The following is a 26,818-nucleotide window of genomic DNA, read 5'->3' on the forward strand; positions in this document are numbered from 1 at the left end:
TGCACAGCCTGGGCCTTCTCTTGTCTTCCTGAGTGACAGTGCTGCAGATGCAAGAATGGGGAGTGAGGAGCCAGTGGTGGGGACTGGGACCAGATTCCTGAACTTGAACTGAGTCCCTGGGTGGAAACAGCACTCAGTTTCATGTTCCTGTGCCCCGCCTCATTCAAAGCCCAGTTCCACATGGAACAAAGCATCAATGTGGAACAGGAGGAGGAGTCACAGCCCACACTGTGTCACCATGCTCTATCACTTGGGCAAGAAGGACCCTCTGCAGTGCCATCCTCCCAGTCTAAAACCACAATGCAGCCAGCCACCCACGTCCCTCTGCATTAATGCATTTCAATTATAACCGTGAGAGTTTTAGAAGATGGAATATTCCTTAAGGGAAAAAAAATTCAGTTATTTCTGCTCTATTTTGTACAGATACACACCAAGTTTTTGCCCTTTGTCCTCCCCTTTCTTTACCCTGACCTAGAGTCTGCACATGCTCAGGAGCGAATAAAAATAAAATGGCTACGTGGAACTGCACGTCAAACCTTATTTATATGTTAACGCTAGTTTGGGACCTGAAATGCACTTTTCCTGCATTCACACACCGGATTCTCTGCATCTCAGAAGTCCACACAGGAAGCTCCTCCTGACCCATGAGGATACACATGGACATTTCTAGCTGGTTTGGCTTTTAAGCAGGGAAGTCATGGATGGCTTCCTCAGTGCAAGCACCTGGTGACTTTGACCTGAACTCCTGAATTCAGGTTCACTAGCTGGAGGAAAAAAGAAACATGGCGAGTTCAGAGAAGAAATGTTTGTAGAATGCAGAAAATACATTTCCTTTTTACCTGAAACAGTGCATCAAACCTAAGACTCCAGGAAACCTTCATGCTTTCTGATTTAGAGGCTGAGAGCCCCAAGTCTCCCTGTTAGGGGGTCAGGAGGGTATTCACAAAGAGTTTATTAAATTTTCAAGGCATAAGACATCTGTACTGATATAAGGGCCGTGAGAATCATTAAACAGCTTGAGGAGAAAGGGATGGGGACAAATGGATTTCAAATTATTGAGCTCCCCTGCAAGACAAGCATCTAAAGGTAACCCAAAGAGCACCTTCCCTTGCTGTGAGCTCAGCCCCCAGAGATCAGAGCACATTGGCCTTACTCACCATCTGTTATAAGCGCTCTGCTGGTCAGAACTTTTCCCAGCATAAACTTCAACACAGCCAGGATGCTGCAAAGGATCCCACTTAAAATGGAGACACTGAACAGGAAATCATCCTAAAAGAGAAAATTCCAGATTTCAATAGTTCACCCCCTGCTAGAGCAGTTCATCTGCAAACCACTTGTCTTGAAGATCTGCTTTGTTCCGAGTACAAATAATCAGACAATAATGCTGCCACCAAGTGGGGGTGTACAGTATGCTTTCCTCTTTCAGTTACCTATTTCACTGGAATTTAGAAAAGATGACCAAACACAGATATTCAGAAGTATATTTACTTAGAAATTCATTATGTATTTCTTTTCCCATAGGAGAGTCACCTGGTCACTATTCCGCTAAAATGAGTGGCAAGCATTGACCAATAAGAGTTGGTTACAATGCTAATGGCATCTAAGTAGAGTTTTCCACAGAAAATTCCAAAAGCAGTTGATTGAAATTTTGGAACATATCACAGGCCTAAGAACCTTTTAACACACAGCCACCTGAAATAACCAGAGGGTTAATTATAACCAGAGCTCCTTAAAACCTTATTTTCTTCTTAAATTCACACAACTGAGATTTCAAATAAAGCTTTCAAGGTGAGGAAAATGGCATCTAAAAATACAGTCTGCTACTGACGTTACCTTAACACTTCCTATGAGTTGTTACCTTACGTTTGCAAGCAAATGAGTGAGTCACCCACGTACCACCATCTCCTGACATCAGACCCACTGAGTTCAGCTTTGAGCTCCTGCGCCTCACTCCCCTGAGACACATCCTCCAGATTCTCCAGCATTAAAATGCAACTGCCAGCAGAAATGGGATACGGCGTCCTACATTCACAAAGAAATAGGATTCTCCTTAAGCATTTTATTAATAAATTCACTAACTTAGTGACAGGAGCTGAGAAAAGGGTGACAGCCTGGGCTCAAAACTGAATAGATCATTTGAAAAAAATACCAGTATTACATCATGATACTTCTCCCCAAATACAGATCAATGACATTGCAGTAGTAGTTTTAACCATGTATGTTCACAAATTCTGTGCTACTCCTTCCCTTCCAGGTCATAGAAATCAATCTCCCTACCCCACTATCTTCCCTTGAGCATGGACTGGACATGGTGACTCAAATCTAACAAATAGGGTTGGAAAGGGAAAATCATTAGCACCTTTACAATGGAGAAGCCCAGGATACCACCTCACCAAGTGACCAAGGCTATTGTCACCATTTATAAGACGTGTTGATATGTGCCCTTCAATGTGATGTGACAGGAGGGGCCCTTCACCTTCATGATGTTCTACCCAAAACCTATAGCTTCTAGTTTAATTGTGAGAAAACATGAAAGCCAGCCAAACTGAGGCACAGTTTATGTAACAGCTGACCAGATATCAAGGTCATGAAGATGCGGAAGAACCAAGAAACTGTCCTAGATTAGAGTCTGGGGAGATGTAACAACCAAACAGAACATGGTATCCTGGATGAGATTCAGAAAAAGACCTTCAGTGGAAATACAGAAGAAATTACAATCAAGTCCCCAGCTTTGTCAATAGCATTGTGGATAAATGCACTGTGGCCATACAAGACAATAATAGTAGGGTAGGCTAGATGAAACTACAGTTTGGAAACCCCTCTATACTATCTTCAAAACTCTACTATAAATTTAAAATTATTTCAACTTTATAAGCCTTTAAAAATAATCATCTATCTGAAGTTTTGCCTCTCCCAATTGTCCTCTTAACAATTGCTGAGTCCCTCCTGAGTAGGAAGCTACATAGCAGGGGCCACCATAACAGGGTGGGGGGTACTAAGAACCCCAAAATCAAAGCTCTCTTTGTGAAGGGATTCGGCTTAATTATAGGAGGCAGTGCCCACAGAAATAAAATAATGCAAGTACAATGCTGTGGCCTGAATGCCTGTGCCCCCTAAAACTCCCATGTTTAATCCTAATCCTGAGGTGATGGCATTTGGAGGTGTGACCTTTCGGAGGGGACTCCATCACACAGGTAGAGCCCTCATCAGTGGGAGTGGTGATCTTCCTTATCAACGAGACTCCAGAGAACTCCCTTTCCTTCCCCAGGTGAGGACACAGCAAGAAGATGACCAACTATGAACGAGGAAGGAAGCTTATGCTCACCAGACACCGAATCTGCTGGTGCCTTGATCTTGGACTTTCCTGCCTCCAGAACTGAGAAATAAATTACCATTGTTTTTAGGTATTTTGTGGTATTTAGTTAAAGCAACCCAAGCAGACTGGTGCATCATTAAGGCCTCCCCCACCGACATAATCCTGGGTGTTGACAGGACTTAGAAAGTTGGGAGACTGAGGTCATCAGTTAAGTAAGGACTTTGAGGCCCCAAATTCAGAGACTGAGTTCTCACTTCACTACCTAGGCTGGAAGCTTTTTGGGGTCTATTCAGTCCCTTCCCAAGCAGAGCCTGACTCATCCCTGCGTTTCCAGAGATGGATAAAGTCTGCTCACCCCATGTAAGCCATGGGAACTTGGGCTTGGGGCACCCTCCCTTCCCCCCAGACACATTTCAAGAAGAGTCACCGTGGCTCTGGTCCTCTCTTGGGACTGCCAACTCAGACAGCTCACTGCCAAACAAGAGGCCTGGACACCCATTGCACAGGGATGTGGCCAGACTTCTACTCAGTTTCAGTCTTCCCTTTACTAGGATTTCAGACTCTAGCTCTGGACTCCCAGTTCTTTCTTCCGTAAGGGGCAGCAATATATCTGCAGCCCCTACAAGGCAGCTGACATGCAATGAAAGGTAGTGATTCTTGTCAAAGACCCAAACACATTATTCACACACTTCTTCCACCAAATGGCTAAATTAAGTCCTGGACAAAGTACAGTGAGCATTCCTATAAAAGGAACATAGGCAATTTATTACCTAGAAAAATCTACACAGGATGGAACACAAAGACCTGTCAGAGAGACTAGAATTAGGACCCACAGTGGCTTATCAAAGGGAATGGGGTTTTGCGGTCCTTCCTACTCCAGAAAAATAACTTTTTAGAAAAGCACTCCATGGTCAGGGCAACTCTGAGGTACACTCCTGGAGGACAGAGGGTGGATTCCTGATGTCATAAAATGGGAGTATGGGGCGGTAGTTCCAGGCACCAAAGTGAGCCCCACTTATTACCTGTGTGACTCTGGGCAAGTTGATGCCCCCACTTTTCCTGCCTCTATGTTCCCCTCTAGAAAAAGGGACAAAACCTAGTATCCCCTGTGACAGCACACCATGTTCACAGAGCTTGACTATATTTCTCAGAATTTTCTTCTTAAATGTTTCCGAGTTCAAGTTGGTCCCAGGGACATCTGTGTGATGTGAGGGAAGTAGAAGGGGAATGGCAGCATAAATCCCTGAAGGTCATGAGGGGTTCAGGTGCTGATGGCAGGCTCACCTTAGGGAGGGCAGCAGGCAGCCCACTGCCCTTTACCACTTTCATGGGAGACCTTCTGCAGCTTTCCCAAGGTCTAAGCCAAGCCCAGCTTCCTCTGAGGTCATCTGTGTTTAGAGGCTGAGACAGTGAAGGTCAGGTGCGGTTCCAGCACCAGTTTGTGCTTGCCAACTCACTGCACACCCAGGTCCTTCCTGACCACCAGCCTGCTGATTTCAGACACAACTTCACCTCAGAAGAGTCAGCAGCCCTACTAGGACTACTCACCAGCAATCGCCACCATGTCTCATTCCTGCTGCAAGTGCTTTATTCTGTATCATTTTTAGTAGTCCTCCTTCTCTGCTTGAACTCTGACATACCCTTCAAAAGGCTATTTCAAAGGACTTCATGCCCAGCACAGAATGAGTATCATATAAGTATTTTAAAGCTAAAAATGTGGAGGAACAACATGAAAAGGGCAGGTTTTCCTATCTGTAGATTATTTCTACCAACAACCCTCTGCTCCCAGGACTGGTCCTGAAGGAACAATTACTTTCCCCTCCAGGGAGACCCTGGCCATCTTCAAGTTTCATCAAGAGCTAGAGTATAGCTCACCATTGCTGAACTGATATGTCTTAGAAAAAAATAAGTCCTGCAGTAGAACCCAGGGAGGCCTGATCAGTGCATACCTGCCAAAGTCCCTCTCCCCAAACCAGCTTTCAAAGTTCTAGCAGTTCTGTGGTGTTGGGACAGGCCAAAAATGTCTGTAGTTAGGTTCCCTCATCAAGACTTTCAATGAGCTGTGTTGATTTTAGTCTGTACCCAGGGCTGGGAACCCACTATGTTATAGTTAGTCAAGGCCAGAAACAGCGTGATTGTCTATAGACTCAAGGTCATAAACCTTAATGTGTGAGCATGGGCCCCTTATGTAACCTGTTGGCAGTGTGCCTTCTTTGTTTGGCCTGCATATAAAAAGGGCCTATGGAAAAGACTGGGGCGGGGAGGGGCTAAAATGGAACTGGGTGGGTATTGGAGCTGAAGCTGGAGGCTGGTGAATGACTATAACCACCACTGAATAAAGCGTGTCCTCTATCCTGACTGCGTCTTGCATCTTCCACTTGCCAAACCTCAAATCTGTTTACAGGTTCAGACCACTGCTCCCACAAATTGTGATTTCCCCACCCAGAGCCCAGGGGCTCTCCTCAGGGGAAAGTGCTCTTTTCTCCACCCTGCTGCCTCACTGAGTATTAGCATGAGCATAATGCCAAGGAGACAGAGCCATCAGCCTGATCCAGACCCCAGCCCACAAGGGACTCATATGTCCAAATCCTAATTCTCGCTGTGGTGGTTGTTGGAGAAGGGGCCATTTAGAAGGTAATTAGTGTTAAATTAGAGCATGAGGGTTGGCCCCAAATAATGGGATTAGTGCCCTTATAAAAAGAAAACAGATGAGATCTTCCATTCCCCCACACCAAGGAAAGATCAAGTGTAACCGAAAGATCCCTCACCTGTTACTGACCACTTGCCATCTTGATCTGGAACTTTGAGTTTCCAGAATTGTGAGGAATAAATTTCTCTGTTTAAGCCACCCAGTCTATGACATTTTGTTATAGAAACACAAGTTAAGACAGTCTTCAAATTTAAAAAAAGAAGGCATTTCTGAGACGATTCCCTCCTGAGTGTCAGGAAGCCAGAACAGGCATGACGAAGGTTGGGGAGCTGTGCCCTGTGCAGGAATGCGCTACCAGTGGTTCTTGCAAAGGACGGCCATGCCTGTCATTTTGATTCTCACAGCTGTGCCGCTGGGCATCTGGCAGATGCAGAAACAGACACAAGGAGGTAAATCACTTGCCCAGGATCTCTCAGCTAGCAGTAGGAAGTGCATCCTTCACCCACAGCCTCATAATCATCTCTTGCCTGTCCCTGAACTGTGGACTCCATGAAAACTGGGACATCCATTTCCTTATACACATTTGTTTCCACTGTTACCAGTGCCTCACTGCTACAATATCTCACACTGAATCTTCACCTACCAATGGAAGATTAGGGCAAAAATGTAAATGGAAATTAGCCACTCATTCAGAGCCAAGGAGAAGTGTCCATTAAAGTAAAACCCTGCATAAATTGTGTTCATGATGGCAAGCTCCTTTTTGACCTTGGATTGGTGACAGACTTTTTTAAATAACCAATTCAATACCATAAAAGATTGATCTACTTGACTTGACTATATGAGAATTAAAACATGCAGGAAAATGTCATATGCAAACACAAACTGAGAAACATCACATAGGGTAATCTTCACATATAAAGCATTCACAGTAGTTCATAAGAAAAAGACCAATGAAATAACACGAAGCAGAAAAAAGACATGGTCAAAAGACATATGAAAGATGCTCAAACTCACTTATAAAAGCTATGAAAAAAAATCAACACTACAATAAGATATCATTTTATACCTTAACAAAACTATTGCAAGGCTGAGAAGACAGGCTGTCATACAATTCTGATATCAGTGCAAAATGGTCAAATCTATTGAGAGAACAATTCAGCAATTTCTCTGAAAAGTACAAGTATATCTACCTTTTGACCAAGCCATCCACATAAGTGAATTTATCTTACCACTATACCCACACATGTATGAAAATGACAGCATATACAGTAGTATTCACTGACAGAACTGAAAAGGAAAGTGGAAAACTTTAAAAATTAATTAAGCTCTTTACCACTGAGCCATATCAGTGGTAGGGCACTTGCCTCTAGATGAAGATGAAGATTCTAATGCTTCACTCTGAGTAATTAATGAAGTAAATCAACAGAAAATTGGTAACTTATAGAAGATTTCAACAACACTATCAACCAACTTGACCCGACAAAGGACATATCTTCCCGACAAGAGCAAAATACACATTCATTTTAATAGCACATGGAATATCATAAGTGGAGACCACATTCGGTGCCAGAAAACAGACTGCAATCAATAAAAAAAAATTGAAATCATATGAAGTATATTCTCTGACAATGGAATTAAGCTAGAAATCAACAGAATGATATATAAAAATCATCATATTCAGAAATTAAAGAGCAAAACAACATACTTTCTAAAAGTTCATAATTCAAAGAAGGAAACACCAACTTACTAGAAAGTTATAAAATATTTTAGAGTAAAAGAAAAAAAGAAGCATATTAAAATCCGTGGTATAAAGCAAAACCAGTTGGCTTAGAGGGAAGTTTATAGTAAATAGGTTTTAAGAAAATATTCAAAAGCCTCAAATAAATGATCTAAGCTTTCCCTTTAAGAAAGAATTAAAAGAAAGTCAACTGAATCCCAAAATAAGGAGCAGAAATCAATGAAACAGAGATGAAGGTATAGCTCAGTGGTAGACATGTGCTTAGCATGAACAAGGCTCCAGATCTGATCCCAGGAAATAAGGAAGGAGAAAAAGAAATCAATGTCACAGAAAATGGATAAACAATAGGAAAAAAATCAATAATACAAAATTTGATGCTTTGTAAAGACCAACAACACAAGACACAAATTATCAGTATCAGGAATAAGAAAAGGCACATCATTACAGATCCAACAGGATCTATTAATAGGATAAAAAAATAATGTAACCAACATTATGTAAGAAATTTGACAATTTAGATTAAATAGACAAATCGAAGCTCATTCAAGAGGTAAACAATTCCCAATTCAATTCTTGGGCTAGCATTACCATGACACTAACAAAACATGACAAGAAAACTACAGATGAACTCAGCCTTAAAAGACCTAAACACAATAAGCATGAAACAAATCTAGCAATATATAAAAATGGCAATATATCATGACCAATCAGGTTTCATCCTGGGAAAACAAAACTGATTAAACCAAAAAGAAACCCATGAAACCATTTCAATAGATGCATAAAAAGCATTTGACACAGTTCAACATCCATTTATGGAAAGGGAAGCAGGAAAGGGAAGGAGGGTAGGAAAGAAGGAAAAGATCTCTCCACTATTTGGGAATAGGAACTTCCTAGATACCTGATAAATGGTATCCAGGAAAAACCTACAGTTAATATCAACCCATGGTGATTATTCTCACCAAGATCAGAGAAAAAGCCAAAGACATTCACTTACATTACTTCTATTTAAAACCAAGTGAATGTGAGGGACTAGCCAGTTACATATAGCAAGGGGGGGAAAAGAAAGAAAACTGCCTTTATTTGCAAACAACATGATTTGGTATTTAGAAAATTCTCAGTAATTGACAATACACATACACACACACACACACACACACACACACACACCACTTACTAGAATTATAAGTGAGTTTAATAAGATTATGGGATACAAGGCTAAGTAAAAATCATTTTTCTATAAAATAGATTTTAAAAATACTATTTAATATGACATTACAAAACCAAAATACTCAGGGACAAATTTAACAAAATATATGTAAAACCTGTACACTCAAAACTGCAAAATATTACTGAGCTAAAGATTATTTAAATATACAGGAAGATATACCATATTCAGTATCATTAAAATGTTAATTCCCACCAAGATGATTTGGATACCAAGTCATACGAAGTCAAATCCCAGTAGGGCTTGTTTTTAAAAAAATAAAAATGGGTAAGCTGATTCTAAAATGCATATGTAAATGGAAAGAAATGATAGGCAAAGCACTTTGGAAAAATAACAAAATCTGAAAGCTTACACTTGGCCTGATTTCAGAACTTATTATAAAAATACTATGATCAAAACACATGATATCACCATAAGGACAGATAGACAGATCAACAGGACAAAATAGATCCATTTACATATACAGTCATTCAGTTTTCCACAAAGGCACAGAAGCAATCCAACAAATAAAAATTTACAACCAATGGTGCTAGAGAGACAGGATGTATACATGGAAAGAAATGAATCCTGAGTAATTTGAAATGGATTATAGATCTCAAAGTAAGAGGTAAAACCATAAAAATCTAGATTGTTTACAATCTTGGATAGGGTAAAGGTTTCTTAAAAACAACAACAATATTAATAATATTAAAGATAGACTTGATAAATTTGATTTTATCAAAATTAAAACTTGGAACTAGGGATGTGGCTCAGTGGTAGAATGCTTGCCTAGCATGAATGAGGCTTTGGATTCAATTCCCAGCATCACAAAAGAAAAAAAAAATAATAATAAACTTTTACTCCTTTAAATACTATTAAGAAAATGAAAGCAAGTCACAGACAGGAGAAAAATATTTGCAAAACATATCTGATAAAGGAATTGTATCCAGAATATATTTGGGATTTCTATAAGTCAAAAAAAAAAAAAAAAAAAGGGAAGGGAAAACCTGATCCCTGCATGTGAGAACCAGCCTTCGAAGACAGGAGGGGACCTGACACTACAGAAAGAGGCAGACAGATCCAGGACTGTGTAAAGTACAATTTGTTGGGGACTTATGGACAGAAGCATGTTGGGCAACAGCAGGAGGGTCCCACACACCTTGAGGAAGAAGGAAGGGGGTTATATGCTAAACTAGACAAAGGTAGGCTACAGCCAATGGGAATGTACCTAGCCTCTCTCAAAAACTATTAATGTGTCCAATTTCAATGGAGCAACTATCCAGGCATCAGTAGCCAGCATAATATGTTCAGTTATCATAACAACTTTGTCCAATAGGGTTAGAATGCAAGCCAGGATCAGTTAGTGGGTCAAAGCATGGTTATGACCAAGATGGCCATAGTCATGTCAATCAGAATTGTTACAAAGGGCAAAAGATCTGAACACTTCACCTAAGAAGATAAGAATAGCAAGCATATGGAAAGAACTAGCATCACTAGTGAAACAGGAAAATGTAAATAGAAAGCACTGTGAGATACTACTATATACCCACTAGAATCACTAAAATGAAAAAGACAGCTGATACCAAGTGTCATGATAATGTGATGCAAGTGGAACTCTCACATACTGCTGAAGAGAATGCAAAGTGACTACCATTTTACAAAGCAGATCAGCCATTCTTTATTACGCTAAATTTAGACTTACCATAGGAGTACTCCTTGATAGTTACCAAAAACAAATAAAATCCTATGTCCACACAGACTTGCACATCAATGTTCTTAGCTAATTTCATGATAGTCAAAAACTTGAAATAACTGAAATGTCCAAAACCTGGTGAAAAAAAGAAACTGGTGTCTATCCATACAATAGAATATTATTCCACAATTAAAAAGAATGAACTACAGATATGTTCAGCAGGAATAGGGCTCCATTTCAAAAGCATTATTCTAGGTGGAGAAAGACAGACACAGAGACTACTATTTTGCTTACAGGATTGTAGAAAAGGTAAACTACAGTGACAGCAGATCAGTTAAGGAGAGGAGGTAATTAATGACTGCAAAAAGGCATGCAGGAACTTTAGGAGATGACAGAAATACTCTATCTTTATTGTGGTGGTGGTTCTGTGACAACAGACCTGTAAAATCAATTTATGTACTTAAAATATGAACTTTATTGTATGCACATTGTATCTCAGTAAAACTAATTTCTTAAAAAAGCAACTTATCTCAGGGATCCTTAGGTGACAATTACTGATATATATATGATTCAGTTTATGCACATTATCAAAACATATGTAATGTCCATTATCCTAATGTGAGGTAGAGATCAGAGACCAAACCACAGTCACTACAACAAGTAAATCAGAGGCTCAAAGAGGTCAGTACCGGAACATGGCCCCAGATGGCTGACTTCAGTCTCATGACCATCTACAGATGTATCTCCAGTCCTTTGTCTAGACTCAGTTCAGGTGTTGCCTCCTCTGTAAGCACTTCCTGGCAGCCCATCAATGTGTTCTCCTGGGGTCTGTGTTTCACCCTTGCTCTTGTTTCCTCCATCACCCCTTGCCTATGAGCTCACCAAGAGCAGCAATCCTTTCCCTCCTTTCCACCTCAGCGTTCATACCTATTGCTGTAAAAATGCTTGTGGTGTTAACTACCACACTGCACAGAAGGGACAGCAGAAACACAATGAACAAAATCTTTTACAAGCAGTTTTAGGGAAGATGTATAAATGTTTATTCATATAGCAATTTGTCACCTTGATCCTTATCTTAGTCCATTGGGTGGCTATAACAAAGTAGGTAGCTTATCAACAACAAAAATTTATTGCTCAAGTTCTGGAAGCTGGACTGTCCAAGATCAAGGTGGTGGCAGATTCAGTGTCCCATAAAGGCCCTCCTTCTGCTCAAAGATGTAACTTCTAGTGTGGTAGAAAGGGCAGGGAGCACTGTTCCACTCACAAGGGCTCTGCCCTCATAATCTAATCATTTCCCAAAGGTTCCACCTCCTAATGCCATCATGCCGAAGGTTAGGATTTCAACTTATGAATTTGGGGGACACAAGCATTCAGAGCATAGAATGCTCAGTAGGTATTAGGAGCCTAGGGTTGCATACCTAACTCAGGAAAGGTATTTGGGGCTCATGGGAACAGGGAGAGAAGAGGCCTTACTTGTACCCCAAGACATGAGCTGGGTATGAACATGTCCCTCCCCACTCTCCCTGCCAGCCAGGAAACGGCAGGCAAGGCTTGACTGCAGCAGCCCTCTCCATGCCCATCACAGGGCTGCTGAGCTCCACTTGCCCTTCCTGGACAGCAGCCCAGGGTCCCTGCTAGAGTCAATACTTGTGTCCACCCAAAGTTCACATGTTAAGCCAGACTCAGTGGCACACATCTGTAATCCCAGCTATTCGGGAGACTGAGGCAGGAGGATCATGATAAGTTTGAGACCAGCATGGACAAGTCAGTAAGTTCTTGTCTCAAAATTAAATTTTCAAAAGGGCTAGGGGTATGGCTCAGAGGTGGAGTGCTTGCCTAGCACATGCAAGGACCTGGGTTTAATCTGCAGCACCACAAAAGGGAGGGAGGGAAGGGAGCGAGGGAGGGAGGGAGGGAGGGAGGGAAGAAGGGAGGAAGGGAGGAAGGGAGGAAGGAAGGAAAGGAGGAAGGAAAGAAGGAAGGAAGGAAGAAAGGAAGGAAGGAAGGAAGGAAGGAAGGAAGGAAGGAAGGAACGAAGAAAAAATTTCCTATGTTGAAGTCTAATCCCCAAGGCAATGGTACAAGGAGGGAGAGTATCTGGGAGGTGACTAGGTCATGTGGATGGAACCTTAATGAATGTGACTAGAGACCTTCCTTATAAGGTCTTCTTCACCGTGTGAGGACACAGCAAGAAGATGGCCATTTATGAACCAGGAGCTGACGCTCACCAACACCAAACCAACTGATCTTGGACTTCCCCACCTCCAGAAAGGTGAAAATGCCTGTTAGTTATGAGTCACTCAGTCTATGGGATTCAGTTACACCTCAAATGCTCTAAGTGGTCCTCCAACACAAATGTGAGGACATTAGAAGCAAGCACCTCGCCTCCTCCCAACCTGCTTTCTACCTTACAGACGGCAAGTGACAGGGGCCACTCATGAGTCCACATGTGAACTAAAAATGCTTGGACTCCAATTTCTTAACTTCATTGGTGAAAAACAACACCCTATCCTGATGGAACAAATTGCTTAGAAAGGAATACCAAGAACCTGACAGAACCCAGTGGTACGAAACGTTGCACATTCCATAGTCTTTGGTCTGTCGAGAATATTCCTGTCTTACCTTGGAGAGCAAGTCACAGAGACACGCACCTGGGACTCTGAATCTGACCACCACCAAACAAGGGAGAGCCCTGGCTTCTACGTAACCACAAGGCGATCTTAAAATCACACAGGACTGAAAAGGGTAAAAGGTTTCGGAAGCATCTAACTCATGCTTCAATTAGGAAACAAAGGCTGTGAAAGAGCCCATGACTCCCCAGAAAGCAAAGAGATACACGATGGCAGAGCTGTATGCCAAGCTCAAAGCTCCTGTCACCCTCCAGCTCTGCCCTGAAGCTGACATTATCCTTCCTTTCCAATTCTCTAAGCCCAGGCAGGAATGTGGTGAGAACCACAGGCTAATTTTAGGACTCAAAGGCAATTAGGGGAGAGCTGACAAAACCTGATCTGCATGAGGATTCTGTGCTGACGTGCGGAATTTGTTGTTGTAAGCTAGCTCAGGAGACCTTGGTCAGCCAGACCAGGGCCTCTGTCAGCTTTTCTCCTGGAAGTATGGAACTCATGCCCTCTCCCATATATAGTCTAGTAGGCGGGTGAAGAGTTCCCATGACCTGTTGTACAGCAATAGGATGATGTCTTTTCCAGTCCTCCACAGAATAATCAAACCCAACCAAACTGACAGGATGTCCTTTATGTCTTATCACTATACCCCTCTTTCATTCTGCTACAGCTAACCTGGCCTCTGCCTGTTTCTCAAACATGACTGGTATGCTCCTACCTTAGGGCCTTTGCATGTGCTACATTCCCTGTACCTGGAGGTTCTACACATCTACATGGCTTACTCTGGTAACTCTCTGCCCAAATGTCAACTTCTCAGGGAGATGTTTCTAAGCAAAATCCCCCTTCATAGCCTGATTTTTTAAAAATGTACTTCTTTTATTCAAATGCATGTGCTTACATTTAAAATCAACTAGAATTAAAAACTAATGCAATTGAAAACTTAGTTCCTCGCTTAACTAATCACATTCAAGTACTTACCATGGTTCTCGGCTATCATGTCAGAGTGCAGATCTAGACTATTTCTAGCATCACTGAAGGTCATATTGGATAGTGCTGATTCAGAAACGAGTGGGGCTTCCCTTGACATAAAGCAGTAAGTAGCTGGAGAGTGGTGCAGACAAGAGCAGGACAGGGGCAGTTAGTGACTGTGACCTGGCAAATGGCCAAAAAGTAGCAGACAAGATAGGACCTTGAATTCAGCAAACTACAGGGCTAAAATTCATCCTGACAGAACAGCACCACAGAAAGTCCCCTCTTTCCCCTTCTTGGCCTTCTGCAACCACCTCTGACTTCAATAACCATAGGTTAACTTCTTCTGTTCTTGAATTTTAAACAAAGGGAATCACATGGTATGTATTTTTTAATCTGGCTTCTGTGTGAACATGTTCTGAGATTCATCCACCATGGTGCAGGTATCAATGGTTTGTTCTGTGTGGTCCTGAGGTCTAACTCTAGTAATTTGTTTCTCAGTCCTCCCCATGAAAAGCTTCTCAAAATTCAATCTAAATGCCTCCTGCTGACACCAGGCCTTTATTATTTAGGTTCCCAATGGAGATGGGCAATTGTCGATGTCAGAGGTAGGCAAAGAAATGGGAGGGAGGCTGACAGGGTCTAATCTATTCCCCTGATTTGGGAGACTATCTGCCTTCAGGAGAGAGGTAACTTCAGGTCAAAAGATCAGAGTGAAATGAATGGAGGTGAAGAATCTGCTAGAACAATCTCCCATCCGGCTCTACAGCAGTCTCGAAAAGGGCCAGTCCAATCACGGAGTAAGACCCTGGCTCTCAGGATGTCTCAGGATGCAATCCTGCTCCCCTTCCAACCTGCTCTCCCCGTCACTCCCACCCAGTACCCTCTCCACCCGCACAGAGGTGGGGGTGTAAAGTCTGTAAAGTCGATTGGTCCTCTCATCCATTATCACCCACATGTAGAGTCTTTGTTTCTAGCAGTTGTCAGTCTGAAATAGTTTCTAACACAGTGACACTGAGTGTTCCTGTCCTCCCTGCCTCCACGCCCATCTTCCCATGCAGGTTGATCTCAAAACATTCGTATTCATGGTACTGCTCACAGGAAAACCTTGGATAGAATTTTTGTTTTTTGTTTTTTTTTCCTAGCAGTACCATTTGTCAACGCCTATGTTGAATTGGAGTTGCAATTCCAGGTCACAATGGACTGTGGCCACTGACACCAGACAGACAGCAAGAATGAAAACCCAACCCGCCCTTCACCCACACACCCACACGTTCCTTTTCATGAGCCGTGAGGCAGCACGGGGGAGTTCACAGGCTCACTTGCTTATGCCTGCAAAAAGGCATCCTTTACCTTCTTAATGAGGACAAATTTCAAACCATCCTGACACTACATGTGCTTGAGTATCATCCAGGGAAATGCTAGTGCTGGCTGAATAATAAATGAATATTGATTTATGGCCCCAGGTGAAATTAAAACAGTCACTCTCATCCCCGCAACTTTTCATCACCACCCTGCCCCACCCCCATCCATGAGAAAAGCTGGCAGATGTGGAGGAAATTACACCAAGCACCAGCCCCCAATTTTCCCTGGTTATTAAATTATTTTGACAAATTGCCATGGACTTATATTCAATGGCTTCACAATTTTTGAATTAGCATCAGACCATCTGGATGCAGGGGATGGCGAACACTGATGTTTAGGCAAGTGGGCACACAGGCAATGGGCACGGGGGCTCACAGGCAGACCGGGGAGCCCCAGTCTGACACCTCCTGGCCAACTGGCCAACCTGAGAGGTGAGGCCCTGAAGTGTCAGGAAAGGAGCAGATGTCACCTCCCTGGGCACACAAAGCTGAGGCTGACGGCAGGGTCACAGGAAGCAAAGATCAGTGCGGCACCATCAGCCCAGGGACAAGGAGGGCACCTTGAGTCATGTGGCTGCCACTCCAAGATGCAGCCTGGCTTCTGTCAAATGAGGTATTCATCAGATTGCTGTTTTCTAATGCAAGATAAGGACTGCAAGAGTCTCGGAAGCAAGTCCTCCAATTCCTGAATGTGACCATGGAATCTGAGATCAGTCATCCTGGTGATCCCGGCTTCCTCGCCCGGTGACCACAGGCATTGAAAGGAAGTGATACCTCTTGGGTTCCCTAAAACCAAGACATCACTTCAGCAAACCCCTCATTAACACAGAGGCACCGCCATCCCTGAATAACTGCTCTGAGACAAGAAGAACTTCCTAGCTGCTTGCTTTTGCTCTCTGTGTTGGTATGAACACCACGCAGATGCCCAAGTATCAGACTGGAGAATTCCTTAAGTAACAGTTATGACAAGCTGATGCCATCTGTTAATTCCCATTACAGATGGGGCTCTTTTCCAAATACTCATGCACAATTCAATTTTGTTTTAAATCTACCCATTGCAAGATCCCTGCTAGGTGGAAATGATGACCCTAAACAGAGAGGTTCAGTAACCCTCTCCAGGGTCAGGTCACACAGTGAGTCAGGGATGTTGAAGGCACTCAAAACCCTATCTTCCCAACCTAAAAGCCACTGCCCTTCAAGCCTTAAAAAAAAAAAAAAATTTTTTTTTTTTTTTTTTTGCTCTAATGTGGCCAGCAGGCCCTGAATTTCAGTTTTAGCCAAATAAAAGGAAAATAACTCAATCTACAATGTTAGAACATTTGAAAGTGCCTTAAAAATCAGAAGGGGCTTCAGTTAAAGATGGTGGAATGGACACATGTATTCAGCTTTTGCAAGTCTACTAAATGATAGCAGATTTTTTTTTATTATTTGTTTGATTTTGATGAACCCACAAGGACAAAGAAAATAAGAAAAAAACAACAGTCACAAAATTATAAGAGGTAGGAAGGTAGACAGCAAGAGTGATAGCTGCCTTCATGAAGTGGGGCAGGGTTGACTCTAGGGCAGAGAGGAGAGGTCGAGAAGCACCATGTCAGAGCACACCCCAAACTCCCCGAGGCCAAGAAGAGACGCCACCAGCCATTCCCTCAATAGGGGTGAAAGAGATAGCACTAAAAGCCAAAGAATTTATTGATGACATCCTTTGGAAGCCCAGACCTGCTCACCACTACTCAGAATGTATTTATGCTGGCCTCAGCAGGGGAGACAGCACACTCATCACAGGGAAGAAAAGAAAGCCACCCAACCCCCTCCCCAGTCTCCCACCCCCACCGCCCCCAGCACAGTCCCCCACCCCCACACAGGGCACATGAGGTTCAGCAGCGGGTGGGGTTGCTGTCTGGAATGGGGGGACTAGGGACTTTATCTGCTGCCCTGCAGATTCATCTAACTCAAGAAAACAGAGAAAATAACTTTGAGAGTATAAAGTACATAGACTCTCAAAGGAAACCCATTATATTAACATACAGTTGATAAAACATAAAAAGTTGTGCCCTAGTAATTATTTCTATACGTATTACAAAATCTAATAGCACATCTAATAAGTTAGTAATTTTATGATCAGCACAAATATTTTAGATATCTGCCAAAACCCTAAGATGAAGATATATAATTTGTTAGTGACAAATAACAATACTTTAGTGTATTACTGTGTTTTAAGACTAAAGAAAATGCTAAATTTCTAATAGAGGTTAAATGAAAATAAAGACAGTTTCTTCTCTATTCAAATTCACAGATTCAAATTCTCTTAAATTCCATCCAAACCCAAATGCCAGGTTAAAAACCCTGCCCTAGAATTAAGATCACATTTAGTAAGCATCACCCATATATAACCTCATATATATATATATATATATATATATATATATATATATATATATATATTTTCCCAATAATTCCTAGAATTTGGGAAGTCATCTAATATGAATAAAAAAGATCAAAACAAATAGAAAAATGTCATTGGGATAAAGTGTATCCAGAAGAAGAACATATTTAAAAACATTATCATTTATATCATCAGATAAAATTAATATTCTAAATCTCAGGAAAATACTATTCTAAAAAAGAACAAAGAAAAAAGAAAGTTCTTAGAATTTAAAATCATAACAGAAATAAACAATTCAATAAAAGCATCAAAAAAGTTGGGTTTTGTTTTAAATAAAGTATTAGTTATTGGAATAGCATTAGACATATCTAAAGCCCCAGTGGAAATTAGAAAACAACATATGAAAGCTTTCAGAATTCTAAGAATAGCCAAGCACGGTAGCACACTCCTGTAATCCCAGCTGCTTGGGAGACTGAGGCAGGAGGATTGCAAATTCAAAGACAGTCTCAGCAACTTAGTGAGGCCCTAAGCAAGGGGATGTGGTTCAGCCCCCCGGGTTCAATCTCTGGTATCAAAACAAAACAAAACAAAATTCTAAGAGTAAATCCATTTCCATCCAAACTATTACATAAATTATGAGAACAGAACATTTTCAAAGTTGAAAAAAAAATTGTTTTCCTTGTATCTGTTCTCAGGAAGCTACCAGAGGATGTGCTCCTCCAAAACAAGGGAAGAAATCATGAAAGACAAGAATACAGGATTGAGGGAGGCACATCCCAAGAGAAAAGTAAAATGAATCCCCAGGATTGGAGTGGATGGGATCCCAAGATGACAACCAGGGAGCTGACTGAAACATGCCCAGCTCAGACAGGAAGATGGGTGTGTGGTTGATTTCTATTATGTATTCAGTTATTAGTACCAGGGAACACAAAACACAACACAAGAAAGGAAGAAAAGACTACAGAGCTCACTATCAATAATATTTATGGTCACGATAACAATGTTAAATGCTGATATAACCAAAATAATCTAAATATGCCAGGAGGATGGAATAATTAGAGAATAGGTGGTTGTTTAAAGGGCCAACCAAAGTAGGTAGTCAATAAATCATGCTTATAACTGGAAAGTCAAGAAGCAGCAGCATCTGCATGTTACTGAGAAACACAGAGGTTGATGAGCTAGGGGTAAAGGGCTAGTGGTAAACAGCTTGCCTACCACAGGTGAAGCCCGAAGTTCCATCCCCAGTATGGCAAAAATAAAAATAATTTAAAATTTAAAACAAGAGATGTGGAGATTGAAAAGTTATAAGTGGCTGTCCCTAAAGAGGGGGTTATTTTTTATATGAGTTTTGTAGAACAATTGGCTGTTTAAATTACATACATGTCAAACATGGATAAAAATTAAAAATAAAATATTTCAGGGCAATGATTTCTGATAAGTCACTCAGAGTTCAAGAAGAGAAAAAAAAATCATGGGAGATATATATTTATGCAAGGAACTGGTTAATGTGATCACAGGGCTCTCTCACAGGCAAGTGCAAGTCCAAGTCCACAGGGCCAAATGCTGGAATGCTCAGGCCCTAACAAAGCTGCTGCCCACAGATGGAATTTCTCTTCTTCAGGGAAACCTCAGTTCTCAGTTTTACAGCCTTTCAAGGCCTTTCAATGAGCCTGGATCAGGCTCATTAAGATTACCAAAGATAAATTCATCTATTCAAAGGTCAAACTAATTGCAGATGCTGATCACATTCCCAAAATACTGTCAAAGCCACACCTAGATTAGTGTTTGATTGAAAAGCCGAGGACATCCGATCGTGATACTGCACAACACATTTACATTTAAACTCCTGGTCTGCTAACTAGTTACACTGAAAGCATTCATCAGTGATCAGTCACAAATGAACCTGAACTGTTCCTAAGACTTGTAAATATCAGGGCTCCCTCAGAAGTACGTACATGGCAGAGTGTAGGTCAGCTCAGAACCTGAAAACCACCTGTCACCTGAAAAACATGCTGTGGAAAAGTGCCAGGCAGAACACACATCTATTACCTCTGCCAGCTCCTCACATAAATGAACATTTCATCTCTCTTACAGCTTGGAAACAAAATAGGAAAAAATTAAATACCAGCAGCTAAAGGAAAAAAAGGAAAAATAAACATAAAACTCATTTACCCAGCCCTAAACCCGCTCACAGTCTTTATGAGCATCACAGTTCAGGGAAGTCAAGGCCATAAATGTGGGTAAATAGTCTGGGACGAGCCCCTTTGTCTATCTTTCTCCCATAGAATTGGACAAGCCTCCACAGCAAGGCCCTGGGAAGGCTCTTTGGAGCTTCCTGAAAGACACGTTCCTGTGACAATCCCCCTTCCTTAGAATGGTATTGACCTACCTGGTACGTCCAGCAACCTGGTGCATGCTTGAACCCATCCCATCAACAAACACTGAGTTCCTCCTCCAAGCCAAGCCCTGTTACAGATGTGGGGAAAACAGCAAGTCTTCAAAGACTTACCAGTTCTACGCTTCAAAGGGTTTACACTCTACTTATCTCTTTGTGTAAAGTTAGAGACAAAGGAAAAGAGTGTCACTGCAGTGTGCTAAGAGCCTCTGTGGCCCCCTGCACGAAGTGTCAGGGACACACAGGACACACACCTAAACTGGGCCTGGGTGGTGTTTGGGGAATTACAAAGGGAGACGGGATGGGTTGGCCCAATCAGACAGCTACAGGCAGAACCAGGAGGGCAAGGCTAACTTCACCAGGGCTGCTTGCTTCACCTGGCAGGAAGGAGAACTGTCAAGTGCCCAGCTCCTCACAGCTGTTTCCTCTTATAACCCTCCCTGCAGAGAGTCAACCTTAGAGAAAATAAAGAGGATCGGGGGCCCTCCTCACACAGCTCACCTTCACAAGCACCCACGGCCACCCGGGTTTCATGTTCAACCTGTACTTGGAAAGTTCTTTGGGGAAAAGGTCCTGTCTTTAGCCATCTTGGTCTCAGAATTTCTTTACTCCCCTAAGGAACTGGGATGATCAAAAAGCTCACTTTAACAGGATTATTCAAGGCTTAAGAAATTCTACTGAGTGCCCCCAAACGGTATCTCAGAAAAGTATTCAATGTTTCCCTATCAACTGAGTAACATGGGTGGTTTTGTTAGCAAATATTCACATTTTGATCACCAGGAAGAACATTCAAAATAACATAAGAAAGGAGGATGGAATGCAAGTCACTTGCAGGGAAGCCCTCGTCACTAGAAGAACCTATTCTCCACCACTTTGCTGTACTAGGATGTATTGTGTGCACCATATACTCAGGCATATTTTAATCTGGGAAATAAAAAAAGCATTCAGTATGATTTATCCACTAACCAAACAATAAACAAAAAACCCAGAACTATTATGAGGATGGTGTTGTTCATTATATTAGAGAAGTGAATGGGAAAAAAAAAATTACCTTAAACTGTTAACACCCTTTGAAATAATTTCCTTTTCTTCTCCAAAAGATAAGAAAGGACTCTCAAAACCTCATACAGAGAACAAAGTACTACATTAGTTTGTTCTCACATTCTAGATAGGAAGTACCAAGAGATTAAAGAAGTTTTCCAAGGTCAAGCACTGAGGTATTTGAATAGCAAAGTATTCAACCTTCATACAGCAACGCCCATCTCTGATAAACACTCATGTCCTTAAATACACAGATACCCCTAGTGTAGGCTGAGGGTGGAGGGGAATGAGCACGTCTCCTTCTCTCCCTCCTGCATTTTGTTCCCCTAATCCAGCAGCCCCCTAAGATGGATCTTCATTGGACCAGTCCAGGCAGAACCTCCATAGCTGCTGTAAAGATGGGGATCCAGGGGCTCACTTCCACAGAGTAGAACATGGGAAATTCCTAGACTTGTAGTGTATTCAGAATCTTCTGTGAAACTGAGTGTCTGGTCCATGTTTCCTCTATAGGGAAACAGTTTTAAAACCTTTTCACAAAGGCTCAAATTCTGTGGTACCACAGGAGGAAATCCATGGATCAGAAAGAACCCTCAACTAGTTGTCAAGAGGCCCAATTCCACTTGTCATATATCTCTGACACTGGTGTTAGGTAGTCTGGAATGAGATGGTTTCTTTCTTTATCTGAGGATTTGTTTCCTTGATATAAAATGGCGATGAGTCTAATGCCTCTGCCTACTGTGGAAACATCATGAAGGTCTAATGGGACATCAAGCAAAAAAAAAAAAAAAAAAAAAATTAAGGCACTTTTTTGAGGTAGAAAACACAAAGAGATGTAATACACTGAATAAAGCAGCATAGCAGACTTTTTACAGATTAGAATCCAAGCTTTCTAGAGGAAAGAAAAGAGCCAATCAATCAGACTCCCATACAGTCATTTCCTAGGTAACACTTAAACTGACGATTATACTGTACACAAGAGATACTGCCCATGCTTCCAGGTTGATGGTCTCAGGAGCTTGAACCACCAACAGGCACTTCACGGGTGTTTCTGGCAACCGCATGGATCAGTCAAGTTTCCACAAAAGCTCCTCTTAGTATTTGCTTCTGGTGACAGCTACTATATTTAACCTGCTATTTACATGTGCCCCTAATCATACACTTTATCTTCTTATATTATCTATTTATACTATAACTTTTAACAGTGCTGTCAACATCCTGGACACTAAATGTACAGATCACACTCAGGAAAATAAAACCTTCCTTCACAGCAAATATAGGACTCTCTGCAGGATTTGTATCTGGCTTAGCAACCTGCAGTTCTTTGGGGCCAGGCACAGCCCCCAGATGCACTTGAAATGCATGTATTTAAAGTGTATACTTTGATCAACATTAACATATTTTATACCTGTAAAATTATAACCAAAACCAAGTATTTCCATCGCCCCAAAAGTATCCATTTGATTCCTTAACAATTCCTCCATCACTCTGCCTATATCCTCTGACAACTGCTATCTGTTTTCTGTCGATATAAACTTGTATCTAAAATGTTTTGCTGGTGCATGTTTATCCATAATAGTGGGATTCATTATGCCATAGTCATAACACACATAACTTGTTCACGCTCCTTCCCCAGTGACTCTTCCTCCCCCATCCACTTGCTCTACTCTACTGATTTCCCTTCTATTGTTATCGTTTTAATTAGTGCATTACGTATGCGTGCATGCGTGCTTGTGTATGTGCATGTATGTGATCCATTTTGTTCTATTTGTACATAGACAGCATAATTTGATAGATTTTGTTCCCTAGTACTTCCTCATTCCCTCCCCTCCTCCCTCCCTCTCAATCCCCTTCCTTTACTCTATTGGTTGCCCTTCTATTTTCATGAGATACCCCCTTTTTCTTATTCATTTTTTTCTCTCTCTCTAGCTTTCACATATGAGAGAAAACAGTCCACCCTTGACTTTCTGAGTCTGGCTTATTTCACTCAGCATGATGTTCTCTATTTCCATCTATTTACCAGAAAATGATTCAATTTCATTCTATTTTTATGACTGAGTAAAATTTCATTGTGTATATGTACCACATTTTCTTTATCCACTCATCTGTTGAAGGGCACCCGGATTGGTTCCATAACTTGGCTATTGAGAATTGTGCTGCTGTAATCATGGGGTATGCAGGTATCATTACAGTATGCTGATTTTTGCTCATTGGTAATAAATACCAAGGAGTGGAATGGCTGGGACATGTATGGTGTTCTACTCCTAGTCTTTTGAGGAATCTTCATAGTGTTTTCCAAAGTGGTTATACTAACTGATAAGTGTATCTTTTTTCCCTATACCCTCACCAGCATTTATTATTATTTGTATTCTTGATGATTGCCATTCTAAATGGAGATGAAATAATATAGTTTCGATTTGCATTTCCCTGATTGCTAATGGAGTTGAACATTTTTTCATTTTTGTTGGTCATTTGTATTTCTTCTTTTAAGAAAGGTCTGTTTTGCTAATTTGCCCATTTATTGATTGGATTTTTTGTTTGTTTTTTGATGTTAAGTTTTTTGAGTTCTTTACATATTATGGATATTAATCCCCTGTAGGAAAAGTAGCAGGCAAAGATTTTCTCTCATTCTATGGGCTTTTTTTTTTCACTTACTAATTGTTTCCTTTGATGTTCAGAAGCTTTTCAATTTGATGTCATCCCTAATTCTTGGTTTTACTTCTTGAGCTTTAGGGATTTTACCAAGGAAGTTGGTGGTTGCACCAATATGTTGAAATGTTGACCCTTTATTTTCTTCTAGCAGTTGCAGTGTTTTTGGTCTAATTCCTAGATCTTTGATCCACTGAGCGGACTTTTAGGCAGGAAAGAAAGATCTAGTTTCATTCTTCTACATATGACTATCCAGTTTGCCCAGCACATTTGTTAAAAAGGCTATCTTCTCCAACATAGGTTTTTGGCATCTTTGTCAAGGATTAGATGACTGTACTTCTATGGATTTGTCTCTGTGTCTTCTATTTTGTGCCATTGTTCTTTAGGTCTGTTTTTATGCCAATACCACACTATTTTTGTTACCATAGCTCTGTAGTTTAATTTGCATTTAGGTATTGTGGTGTCTCCAACATAGTTCTTATTACTCAGGCTTGCTTTGGTTATTCTGGGTTTTTTATTCTTCCATATGAATTTTATGACTGTTTATGCTAGTTTTGTAAAGAATGTCATTGTCATTGGTATTCTGATAGGGTTGCATTGACTCTGTAGCTTACCTCTGTTAATATGGCCATTTTGACAATATTAATTCTGTCTATCCAAAATGTGTGAAGTCTTTCCATCCTCTAATGTCTTCTTCAATTTCTTTCTTCAGTGTTCTATAATTTTCATTGTAGAGGCCTTTTACCTCTTTAGATTTATTCCCAAATATTTTTGAGATTACTGAGAATTGTTTTAAATAAATGGAGTCACATAGTATATACTTCTTTTGCACACTTAGGTACCCACGTTAATTTGAGATTCACCCTGCTGCTGCATGCAACGGGAGTGCCTTTTTATTGCCAAGTAACCCATGGTACAGATATATTGCAATCAGCTTTTCCATTAACCCGTTGATATACATCTGGGATGTTTCCAACTTTTGACTTAAATAAAACTACAATACACATTTGTGTAAGAGTCTTTGTGCAGACATATACTTTCATTTCACTTTTGTAAATACCTAACGATGAGATGAGTAGGCCAGGTGGTAAGTGAATGTTAAGCTTTTTAAGAAAGTTCTCAATTGTTTTCCAAACTGGTTGTACCATTTTAATCTTCTACCATCAGTTTATGAGAAGTTTAGATGCCCCACACATTTTTGGTCTTTGTGGGTTTTTTGTTTTGTTTTGTTTTAGACATTCTGAGTACATAGTGCTTTTTAATTTGTAATTCCATGAAGACTAATAATGTTGAACATCTTTTTATGGCTTATTAACCATTCATTTGTCTATTTTTATGAACTGTTTGTACACTTATTTTCCCAATTTTCTTACTGGTTAGTTGTCTTTTTATAAAGTGGTTCTTCATATATTCTTGATACATATGTGTTGTTTGTGCTATCTTGTTATCTTCTTAATGGTATTTTGGAAGAACCAAGATTTCTGATTTTGATGAAGTCCAATTTTCATTGTTTTGTCTATGTTATATTAGGGGCCATATCTAAGAAACTTTTGCCCAGCACAAGGTTGCACCAATTTTCTCTTTTGTTTCTTCTAGATATATTATAGCTGCAGGTTTTACAACAAGGTTTACATTTTTGTATAAAGGTTAGTGTCCTTTTTTGTCCATATGGCTATCCAGTTGGTCCAGGACCATGTGTCAAAGAGACTTTCCTTTCCCCCATTGAGTTACCTTGGCACCTTGTCAAAAAACAGTTGACCAGATATGTATGGGTCTATTTCTGGACTTTGTGTTCTCCATGAATTCACTCAAGTCAATAATAACCTACTGTCATCAGTGCTCAGTTCTCTTCTCTTAGAAGCTTGTTGATTCTTGGCTCTAGGACAAATGAAGAGGTCAGTCTTGCTGAGGTGATGGAATCATTCTGTGTGAAGTAACAAGAATGGGATGCTGCTGACATTCTGATACCACAAATTGCTGCCTTTCTTTACGCAGTGGGGGGAATACAGAGGCAGGCATGCTGAGGAACTTGACCATGTATAATATTTTTAATAAGTATTAATCAATACAACTCCCAAATTCAATTTAGAGTTATATGTAATAACATATCATACTGAAAAATAAGTCTCTATTGCTGATGGAGGATCCAGGAATTATAGGTTATTGCACAAGAAAGAGCCTGTAACATCACCAACCTCAGCTGAAAAGAGCATCGTTGGAGGCATTTCCTGGATGGTTCAATGCAGCCTAATCTTGGAGCGCTAAAGGCATCAAAAAGTCAGCCAGCTTCTTTACAGACTCTTCTCTGTGCAACAATAATATTAACCAACATTCATTCGATAGTTACATGCTGAGAAAATCCCTACATCTTTTCAATTTTGTTAATGACCATACCATGAATGTACCATTATTTGCATTTTACAAACAAGCAAACTGAGGCAGAGAAAAATCATACGCCCTGCCCAGGTTCCTCCAGGGAGAAAGTGGCCAAGATGGGGTCTGTCTCTCTGCCTTCAGCTCCCATATTCTTAATCCCAGAGCATTCACTCAGTGTAGAGAGAGCCTTCAGAAACTCAATCCACAGATGAGGCACTCACTTCAGAAAACCCAGGGTTGACAAGCTGACTGAGTGGAAAGTAATGCTGGGAAAACACTCGCTTTGACCAAATCTTTATTGCCCTCACCCCAGCATTCTCCCTTATTTCCTTCTTTCTGCTAAATGTTTCCTCTCTCCAAAGGGAGGCCATGAAGAATCTACTGGCAGGGGCAGACTGAGGGGAGGCCGAGACTGAATTAGA

The 26,818-nt window shown here is 41.0% G+C and overlaps 1 protein-coding gene across 1 annotated transcript in view; it reads right to left on the reverse strand.

Annotated features, from left to right (window-relative positions):
- TMEM163 (transmembrane protein 163) overlaps positions 1-26,818 on the reverse strand; it is an 88,171-nt gene that overhangs the window by 10,003 nt on the left and 51,350 nt on the right. The window contains exon 4 of the mRNA XM_079135712.1: positions 1,158-1,269. Within this exon, the coding sequence (XP_078991838.1) occupies positions 1,158-1,269 (112 nt within the window). The remainder of the gene's footprint in view (positions 1-1,157; positions 1,270-26,818) is intronic.

The sequence above is a fragment of the Sciurus vulgaris genome (genome assembly GCF_902686455.1).
Source record: "Sciurus vulgaris genome assembly, chromosome: 3".
In the NCBI taxonomy this organism is placed as follows: Eukaryota; Metazoa; Chordata; class Mammalia; order Rodentia; family Sciuridae; genus Sciurus; species Sciurus vulgaris.